Source organism: Semicossyphus pulcher, unplaced genomic scaffold (assembly GCF_022749685.1).
Source record: "Semicossyphus pulcher isolate SPU_LCO1_2020_fin unplaced genomic scaffold, fSemPul1.0.p SCAF_17, whole genome shotgun sequence".
Classification (NCBI taxonomy): Eukaryota; Metazoa; Chordata; class Actinopteri; order Labriformes; family Labridae; genus Semicossyphus; species Semicossyphus pulcher.
In genome coordinates, this window is record NW_027211681.1 from 8,274,035 (window position 1) to 8,284,881 (window position 10,847).

General features: G+C 42.5%; 1 protein-coding gene across 1 annotated transcript; it reads right to left on the reverse strand.

The window, feature by feature from the left end:
* Positions 1 to 2,398: 2,398 nt before the first annotated feature.
* cntf (ciliary neurotrophic factor) lies at positions 2,399 to 10,288 on the reverse strand. Its single transcript, XM_069666820.1, has 3 exons — positions 9,910 to 10,288; positions 7,194 to 7,508; positions 2,399 to 6,698 (listed from the first exon to the last, which is right to left on the reverse strand). Exons 1-3 carry the CDS (start codon positions 10,042 to 10,044, stop codon positions 6,525 to 6,527), a joined length of 624 nt encoding a protein of 207 aa, XP_069522921.1. The 5' UTR covers positions 10,045 to 10,288; the 3' UTR covers positions 2,399 to 6,524.
* Between the last annotated feature and the right edge of the window lie 559 nt (positions 10,289 to 10,847).

Here is a 10,847-nt window from a genome sequence, read left to right on the forward strand (position 1 = left end):
TTTCACACAGTTATGGGAAAAATATTGACAGCAAAAATCAGTTGGTGGTCTAAGCTGGGCTACTGGCAAAGCACTGACCTGAACCGAAGATTTTTATATTTTTGAACAAATTAGAAAATATCACTCAATCCAGATAAAACCACAGAAACAGGCCAGCTGTGTTCTCTCTCCCGCACCTGTTAACCTGCTCTGAACACCGCTGAGAAAACTGGCCTTTGGCTGAACCTTATGTACGACCCTCACTTTAGGCTTTGAGAATATTTTTCACCAAACGTCCTTTCAACAACATTTTAACCTGACTCTATATTTACAGATATGATGACCGTGCACAGGTGGAATATGGGACCACTTGACGAACGTTGACGTGCAGGTCCAGACACACACAGGAGGATGACACCGTCATCATGACGATGCTCAGCTGAGATCAGACAGAAGAAGGATGAGAGAGGAAATGTATGGAGATCCAGGAGCTGCTGACTGAGTTTGCTTTAATTGTAATTCTGCTCTGTTTGCGTGTGCACACTATCATGAACACTTCATCACTCGCACCAATACCCCCAATATGTGTGTGTCTCCACATCCACACAAACACGTACACACACATGTGCTCACACTCACACACAGCTACACAATCTTCACTGAAGACAAACACTCACATGCACGTGCAAGCAGTGCACATGTGCAGCAACACACAATTATACAGTCCTCACAAAGTACACTCAGATACACACAATGAAGGACACACACCCTCTTCCACAGCGCGCGCGCACACACACACACACACACACACACACACACCGCATTCATTTCCCTTTCATTCAGCACAGGCACATATTGTGCTGCTGTAACACACACACACATATACACACATACACACACACACACACACACACACACAGTCACACACAAACACGCAGTCACACACACACACACACACACACCATTTGCAGAGCTTGCTCCTAGCTCTCCCCGCACACACACCCCTCCCCCTCTATCTCTGTCAGACACACACACACACACACACACACACACACACACACACAGTCACACAAACACACACAAGTACGCGCACATTCCCTCCCACGCAGGCGCAGTCACACACACACACACACACACACATGCACATACACACACACACACACACACACACACACACATACACACACACACACACACGTTGCCTCTCTTTCCTCTCTCTCTCTCTCTCTCACTCTCACACACACACACACACACATCTCCCTTGCACACCCCTCCCCCACTCTCTCTCACACACATACACACACACGAACATGTCCTCTCTCTCTCTCTCCCTTGCTCACTCATTCACTCTCTCACTAACTCTCACACACACACACACACACACACACACACTAACACGCACACACACACACAAATACGCACACATTCCCTGCTCTTGCTCTGCTTCTCTCACTCACACACACACACACACTCAGGAACACACGGCTGCGCAAACATTCACAGGCACACACACAGTCACACACACACACACACACACACACACACACACACACACACACACACACACACATGCTCATTCTGTCTCCTGCTTGCTCTTTCTCCCCTCCCTCTCCCTGTCTCCCTCTGTCTGTCTGTCTGTCTGCCTGTCTGTCTGTCTCTCTCTCACACACACACACACACACACACACTCTTTCCTGCCCTCTCTCCCCTTCTCTTTTTTCATCTCTGTCTCTCTCAGACACACATACACCCACACGCACACAAATACGCACACAGACACATGCGCTCAAGCACACACAGAGACACACAAACACACAGACACACACACACACCCATTTTCTCTCTCAGTCTCTTTCTCTCTCTCCCTGCAACACACACACACATACACACACACATTTTTTCTCTCTTGCTCGCCGAACACACTCTATCTCTCCGTCACACATACACACACATATATGCACTCACACAAACAAACACGTACACACATATATATTCACGCACACACACACACACACACACACACACACACACACCTCCCCCCTCTTCCACAGGCATCCTGGCTGCCACTCCTTCCTAACAACCACACACACATAAACGAAAAGATGCACACACACATGCACATATACATAAACACATCTAAACAAACACACACACATGCAGAAGACACTAACACACACACACACACACACACACACACACACACCCTTTAAAACACACACCCCACCCCTTTTGCTCAAACACACATCCTGCCTTTTCTTACAGTTAAACATCAACAAACACACACACAAACAGACACAATCCGACGGCTCACATTCAGACTGTAAAATAACACTTTTTGTGTCCAGTCTTTCAAACACACTTCTCAACACTTGTGAGTCAATCTGTTTTTAAGTCACAGAGACACGAGCGACGACTCAAATAAAAGCCAAGATCAATTTATTTCAGCCCACTCAGGAATACAGTCAACAATAAATAAGTGTTTACACCATAACAAAGTTTCACACAGACATAACAAGCTCCCTTGGATCTACAATCAGTTTGTGTTCACCATGTTTGATTGGTCATCTTTGTGCTTAAAAGAACACATCAACAATATTTAGGCTGTGTCGGTGAAGTAACAGTACAACATGTCGCCATGTTGGCCCAGAATCTACATGTCGTTCAAAATGAAACGGCAGGAAGGGCTCTACTGCTGGTTTGTGCTTGAGTCACATAGGCCCCTTTTAGACATAAAACAAAGAGTCGTGTGGAACCGAGGCGACACGTCTTTAACATTTTCCTCTACGTGGATCAAAGTAAAGAAACGGCAGTAACGGAAAAGTTTTCCTACCTATGACAATTTTGAGTTTAGTGTGAAAACCAATCATGAGAGAGCGGAGGATGAAGCGGAGAGTGCAGCGCTTTGATCACTGAGGACCTTGTGAAGCAGCAGACTCGGATCAGAAGTGTGAATTCTGGGAGTTATGGGAGCTGTATTTTTTGGTCAAAAGGTGGAAAAAAACCTTCATCAATAACCTGATAACAAGATAGTTAAGGGACATGTTGCGTATCAGCTGTGTCTTTAGTCTTTTTGGACGATTGGTTGGACAAAACAAGTGTAACAAGTGTAAAACTAAATCCATCAATCAATTAATCAATCAATCGATAAATGAAATACTTGATCATGAAAAAAAGTTGTTAATTGCAGCCCTACAACAATGGTTCCCTGATGCCAAATACCAAGCAACCATTGTTTCAAATAGTCAACATTAAACTCCAATAAAACCGAGCCTCCTGTGTGCTTTCAAGTCAAAACGGCGCAACTCGTATAGATAAATGCAGCAGTGTTGCAGGTTTCATGTCTGAAAGGGGCTTTACTCATTCATTCCAAAAGACAGATTTAATGTGAGGCTACAGCAATGTTGGGATACAAACTAATTTGTCAACAGATTTAATGTAGCTTTGGTGCTTAGCATTTTATCAAGGGCCAAAAAACATATCCACAAAGACAATTATTGCACAGATAAAGGCACATTTGCAAAGCTGCAGGATACATTGTTGCATTACAGTAAATTAAAAGGATAAACAATGATGACTATTCATAAATACATCCAAACATTTCTTTGTGTGATAAGGCTGATGATCATACAGTGTGAAAATCCCACTACTGTTGTGAGAGTGTGGCAGCCTCCTCCTGTGTCATTACAACAGATGTGATGGTAACCTAATCGTCTCTTTGTGCTTTGAGCCAGTACAGCTCGCTCCATCTGCACCAGAGGTCAAAAGAGAGTGTCTATAGTGGTGTAACACATCACCATGCTACATCCATCGGGAAGTCACACACAGTTAGTGTAGAGAAATATTAGTTAGAAATAATCAACTAATAGCACAAAACAACTAAAAAAACAAATAAAACAGTGCTTTACTTCCTGTAATGAAGCAAGAGGACAAGCTAAAATCCCTTTTGGAACATGTTACTACTCGGTTGTCCTATAAAGCTAACAATATTTACTATAAACAGCTAATAGTTGAGACAAAGAACAACATAATCACTGATGATTCTTTAAATTCATGTTTGAGCTGAAGATGGACTTCCTGCTTCATACTTTTTCTTCTTCTGTAACAACTGTAGCAACATAAACTCTGCATCTTTTCAACTCTGTAATTTTGGTCAAATTTGGCCCAACTCCTTTGGTCTTTGACTTTCCCTGGTCAGTGAGCGACCAGACCGGCGAAACAACCGACTAAAAACAGACACCAGAGCCAGAATATCCTTTGAATCCAATGCAATGATGTGATTTTGACATTTACAGTTTACCACATTTAAAGTTCCACACTCCAATGAGTTATTAGGTATTTGGGATGCAACGTGCTCTGTGATGTATTTTCATTCCTCATTCAATGCCTGTGTGATGGACAGAGAGAGGCCTTTTTGAACATAAACAGCAGCTCTTATTTCCTCAGGGTTTTAAATTTCAACTGTCAAGTTGATTAAATGACTAAATGTATTTGTTTGGCCTTCCAGTAACAACTTTACACACACGTAAAAGCAGTTTGGATTACCCTGTATCGCTCACACACGTTTCTTAATTCTCCCAGTGCATCTACAGTTTATCAACCTACAAACACTAAATACAGCATGTGACGAGACAACTATAAACTGTGTAACATCTTGAGCCCTTCAATAAAAACATTTGAGCTAAATAGAATCTTGAGATTAAAAAAATAAACACTGCAAAAGTCTGCTTACTTATTCCTCAAAAGCCTCTTGACCTCTTAACCTTACATTTCAAGTGTTTCTTTGAAGCTTCTTGCATCATTAGAGCCATATGATTCTATGGCTGATCAAAATTTTGTTGGGAACGCAGCCAAGGTTAGCTTCACAGAGTTGCATGTTGAGTTGGGGTGGGACAAAATATTGATACGGCAATATATCGTTGTCCTGACATGTGCAATACAATTATTGTTCGGCTGGCTATGTGGAGCTCTAAACAGATTTGCCTGTGATTTTGACTCGACTTGTCACTACGTAGGGCGCTTATGACATGAATGAGGGTGACATGAACGGAAATTAATTGAAGAAGAAGATAATCAGATATTGGGATGTATCATTATATGATTGTCTTGCAATATATCACACAATATCGCACTGTATCATGATATTATCGTTATCGTGAGCCACGTATCGCACATCGTATCGTATCGTGAGTTACCCTGCGATTCCCACCCTTAATGCTGAGGGCCACTTTTTTCTGTTTTTTTTAAGGTATATGATCACAATTTACCAAATCCACCACAATTTAACTCATTGACTATATTTGGTTTCTTGCTGCGAGCTGCAACAGCCCTATGGATAGATGATGGCTCACATATACGGTACTTTTATTTAACTGACTTCAGACAAAGCGCGATATGTGCCTGAAGTGAGACTATTGTTACATTCGTAACATTTCCATTTCCCTATGTTAGTAAAAGTAAAAATAAAGTTTTCTGGTAATTGACTGTATATTTCTTTCACTGTCTTTGATATTTTGTTTTAACATGTAAAGTGTCTTTGAGTAACTTTTAAAGCACTATATAAATAAAACGTATTATTATTATTATTAGTTACAATCAATCACAAATAAATTGAAGTGCTCTTTGATCTTTTATCATCTAAGTTGGAACCATCGATGTTACACTTGCACCACACATGTTGCTCCCTTGTAACACACATTCACATGATTCAATGCTAATAAAATGACCTAAAACATAATAGAAAAAAACCCTCAATATGACATGACTGAGGGAAATCAAGAAAGAAAGAAGGAATACATTCAGTTAATAGCACCATGTTAACACCAGAGGGTGCTGTTACACATATTTTCCCTCTTCATACACATTACGTCCCTCCATGATAATCTATGTGGAATGATTTATAGCCACAGGATACAAAAGTACACATATCAGAGCTGCAGTTTGGTGATGGCATGAATTCAAATGCCCTAATTTTCATCAGAATGTGCCCCTTGCTGACGACTCCCTCTACCAGCTGCAGTGCATCCTGGCAGTATATCTAATAACTTATGCTGTAACAACGGAGTGTGTGTATTAGGAAAGCCATGAATGTAAATTTGACCTCAGCAGGTGAAAACATTACATTTATCATGTTCTTTACTCAACACGAGAATGTGAAAGAAAAAAGAAATAAAGAAATTCAGTAACAGAACTCTTAATCTAGATGCAACCTTGCGTTTCCTTTTACAAGTTAAACAATAAATATAAAGTTGTATTAGACTCTGTCATACAGACAATAAATTGTAACAACACATGTTGTTATTAACTATGACAAACATCTTGCTCCCTCTTAGTCAAAGGCCTCTGTTCATGTAAAGGGGGCTTCACGCCCGTAAAATAATCCCAATCCCACTCATCTTCCTGTCTCCGTCTCTGGATTGGCTATCATTTCCATTTTTCACTTCATCTTATCCCTTTCATCCCTTCACCCACCTCTTTCTCCTTCTCCTTAACCGCTTCACTCCCTCATTATTCCTCCTCTTCCACACACACTTTTCCGCGCCTCCATCTCATCTCCGAGCGCTCCTCGTGCTTCTGACTCGCCTGGTCCTCGCTCGCTCCTTGGCCATCACAGAGGGCAGGGCTTGCAAGGTGGTGATGGCCGTCTTGGTCCAGTAGTCCACTTCTTTGAAGATCCGGTACACCCAAAGCTTCAGCTCAAACAGAACCGTGGGACCGTCTAACTGCCGATAAGAAGAAGAGAGATCACCGAGCTCTGTCTTAATTTCTGCCCAGCACATTTACAATAATCATAACCAGGGGTGTGTAAAAGGTGGTGGTCTGGGGTGACATGGCCCCCACTGAAATCTGGCCACCCCAGGTGCAACCACTAAATCCCAAACTATGTAAGGGTTTCTTATTGTTGCAACAGGTTGTTGGTAGCTTTTGTGGCATTTCAATGTAGCATCACCATTTGAGTCCTTAAAGAATGAAACATTTGAAGATTTATATGTTGCTACCGACACAGCAATTTAACAGCTGGATTATACCTTAAGGTTAGCAGTTAAAGTAGATACATTAGTGAGAAAGAAAATGTAAATAAACGCTACTTGGATTTATATATCTGCACACATACTTCATGCCACCCCAGTATAAATCAGTTACCAACTGGGCCACCCCAGTCATAAAGGTCTGGACACACCCCTGATCATCACACCTCTGTCGACATTAGCACCTACCTCCAATCCCTCCGTGCTGGGAGTCACGACTGCCGTGCCATCCACAGATTTCAGCAGTTCTCCAGTGCTGACTACGAGAAACGACAGTCTGTCCTTCACCATCTTCCTCTGAGTCTTATACTCATTCTTCTTCCCATCGTCTAGCTCCTCTTCCTCCTTGGCGATGGCTCTCTCCATCAAGCTGCGACACTGAAGCAGAGCAGAGTGGAGACGCCAGATCTTGTCCCTGGTGTCCAGCTGGGAGGAAGGAGGAGGGACGGACACGAGGCGACCATCGGACACAGGAACATCTGCAGCGAAACTCTCCTTCTTTCTCTTGAGAGGGACAGAAGGAAAACAAAGGGTGAAAATGAAGAACAGAGGTGTGATTTGGAGAGATTTGGAGAGAGATGGAAAGTAAAGTGAATAAGTGGAAGATTAAAACATGCATTCTTTCAATTACTAACCACACTGACGTCATTTTTGACAGCAACTTGGCATGATCCTGACGATCCTGATTCTCTACAAGGCAACAGGAATTTACCTCTAATCCGACAGGAATTTGTTCAGGCTCATTCATATTGCCTCAAAGAATAAATTATAACAAAGAAATATTGCGGAGGAGTTTGGGTTCAGCCTGATTCCGGTAAGGATTTATTAAGTCAACAAGTAAAAGGTTAAAAAGAGCGGCTTAAAATAACACTCAAGAACCACAGAAGCAAGAGGCGGGAGAGTACTTCTGAAGGTGCAACACACACACAAGTCAGACTGCATGAAAAAATATGACAAAAAATTATAACACAAAATTATGCACATATTGACATTAAAGTAATAGTTTGACATTTCAGGAAACACATGTAATCTCGCTGAGTTAGATGACATGACTGGGCATGTTCTCATATTTAGACGAAACATTTGAAGCTACAGCAAACATGTGATTAGCTCAGCCTAGCATAAAGATTGAAACAAGGGGAAAACAGCTAGCCAACTACAAAGTAAAGATAGCTAGCTTACTTTTAAACTGTTTATAGCAACAAATTAGCAACAACATTCTGGTTAGTTAGATTTAGAAGTGCTGGTTAGGGGGGCTTGTTATCTCAGGACAGAGCTAGGCTAGCTGTTTACCCCTGTCTTTAAGCTAAGGGTCTGCTTTCGCTTCATATTTATTGTAAAGACGTGGGAGTGGTATAAATCTTTTCAATTTCTCAACAAGAAAGCCAATAGCTCTATGTCCCAAAATGTACGATAAATTCTGTGTATCAAAATGTAATAAAAAGCACACTAGCATCTTTGTATTCTGCGAGCTACATTACTACATATCTGACATTATGATCCCTTGCAGGCATAATTGCTGCTGGCATCAGCTTTAGTACAACAGTGAGTTGTGAATCCCAGAGGCCTCCTTGTGATATTGTTTTGAGGCTGTTGAATGCTGAACCCTGCGTGCTAGTTAGTTAGTAGCAGTGTGACAGAGTGGCTGAATGTGACCTGTAAGCTGTGATAGTGAGGGGAGGAAGTTAATGTTTATTGCTTGGACTGCAGAGGATATGTGATTCAGGCTGTTATTGAGACCCCGGGAGAGGATCCTGTAGCCTGAAGCAATACTCTCACAAATCTTTGAGAACTATGATAACATTCTAGCACTTAAAATGATATAAGAGGGTATCAAACGGATGTTGAAAGTGATTCGTTTCCCACCCAACACATAGCCCAGGGACATGCCGCCTGGAAAAAATAACACTCTCCCTGTGAAATACTCAATCTGCATCAAATTCATTTCAAAGACTCAACTTAATCCTATATCAGGGACGATTTAAAGGAGGGAAAACAAAAGGGGACAGGCTAAGACATATCTAATCACTTCATGGTGCGTTCACTGGAATGTACACTATCTGTTGCAGTAGCTTCAGGGGGCTGCTGCTTTATTTCCAAAAGGAAACAAAAGCCAGCAGAGTCAGTCATAAATGTTCACGCAGTACTGTGTCAGAGAAAGGAATGTTGAAGAAGGCATGGAGGAAAGAGGAAGGAAGGGTCAGATCCTGCGAGTGAGGTGGATGAAGTTATATTGCCTGGCCGCTCCCTTGCTCCCGGCGAGGCACATGAAAGGACAGATGAGGCGGTGAGCTGGCTGGAAACCAAGAAGTTTTAATAAAACTGGTAGCTCTCACACCTATAGGCAAAGAGACGCAGGCTTGTTCGAAAAAAAGATGAAGGCTTCGTGCCCAGGCATTGATGAGCTTGTGCCAGGAAAACCACCCACCTCTGTCATTCCAACAGAGTTTACCCCCTCCACTCTGCATTCTTACCCCCTGCTGTCCTAGACAGAATTTCTTTCTCTTTCATGCACACACACACACACACACACACACACACACACACACACACACACACACACTCCCCCCTCTTATCTTGCTTTTGCACGCATCATTTTCATCCTTTTTTCTTGTTCTCTCTCTCCCTCTCTCACATGCACACACACTTTGTCCATACTTCTTTCAAACACACAGTCACATGCACTCAAAGTTACAGACATGACACACACACACACACACACACACACACACACACACACAAACTCAAACACACTCACTCAAATAGAAAATCAATTAATTTTCCATTTAACCTTGGCCTATTTCTCACTCTCCTTCACCCACACACAGAGTCTGGACTCATACTGGGATCTTTGCTGCAGGTAATAGTGTAACCAGTGGAAACAGTGAAGCTCCTCTATACTCACATAAAGTTCCAGTAAGATAGAGCACTCGTGGTGCAGCTGCTCGGCTAGAGCTAGAGCCCGGGCCGTTGTGGTGGTGGTGGTGGTGGTCCTGCTAAGGTCCGAGCCGTTCATGCCTCTAGTCCGCCTGTCTGCCATTAGACCTCCAGCTGACTCTGCCGGGAAGTCTCAAACGCACTTGGAGCTGGACAGGAAGAGGCCGGCCCCCCTAATACATACCCGTGAACGCCTCCTTCATCCCGACAGCTCCACGGCTCACGGCTCCTTCTTTTTCCTTCCGCTCTCCCCTTCACTGAAATCCGGTAAACACAGCGTTAATTAGAGCCCGAGCACTTCACTTGTCTAAGGTTTCGGTAAAACGAGTTCTCTGGTTTATATGGAACTTGTCTCCTCCTCACTGTTGCTAACTTGTGTTACAGAGTTTGAAGCCAACTCTCCGCCCTTTCCCCCGGGAACCTGATGCGGGTGGGAGGAATCTAACGGGACACGCGGGGGCGGAGAGTCGCCGAGGGAGGAGGGAAGAGCTCATAGACTTATTCATGAGAAGCTTATCGGAGTACCGGTAATGACTAAAGCAAAGGTGGTCTAAATTAAGTAGGATGTTGCTCGCACTACTTAAACCTGCCTACTTATGATAACAGCATATAAAGATCACAGCAAGTCTCTGGAGGAAAAATATATGACAACTTGTACAATTGGGAAGCAATTATTTCAGTTTAATTCTACATAGTATGAATTGTTCATGAAATATTTAGATTTAAAAGGCCAGATTACGCAAAAGAAGGTGTATGTAAAGCAGTTCAAATTTGATTCACATAGACAAAAAAATAATTTAAATACAGCTTAGGCTATAATAATGTAATAATACTAATACTATATCACACTATCGTGCTGTTGTACTGAATATCAGCATTGTTAATATCGGTGTGGCCAAAGATAAT

Coding starts and splice junctions, on each gene's coding strand:
- cntf (XM_069666820.1), bottom strand. CDS start 10,044: ATGGCAGACAGGCGGACTAGAGGCATGAACGGCTCGGACCTTAGCAGG. Junction 7,509..9,909: donor CTATCTTACTGGAACTTTAT/GTGAGTATAGAG, acceptor GTCCCTCTCAAG/AGAAAGAAGGAGAGTTTCGC. Junction 6,699..7,193: donor CCAGCACGGAGGGATTGGAG/GTAGGTGCTAAT, acceptor TCTTATCGGCAG/TTAGACGGTCCCACGGTTCT.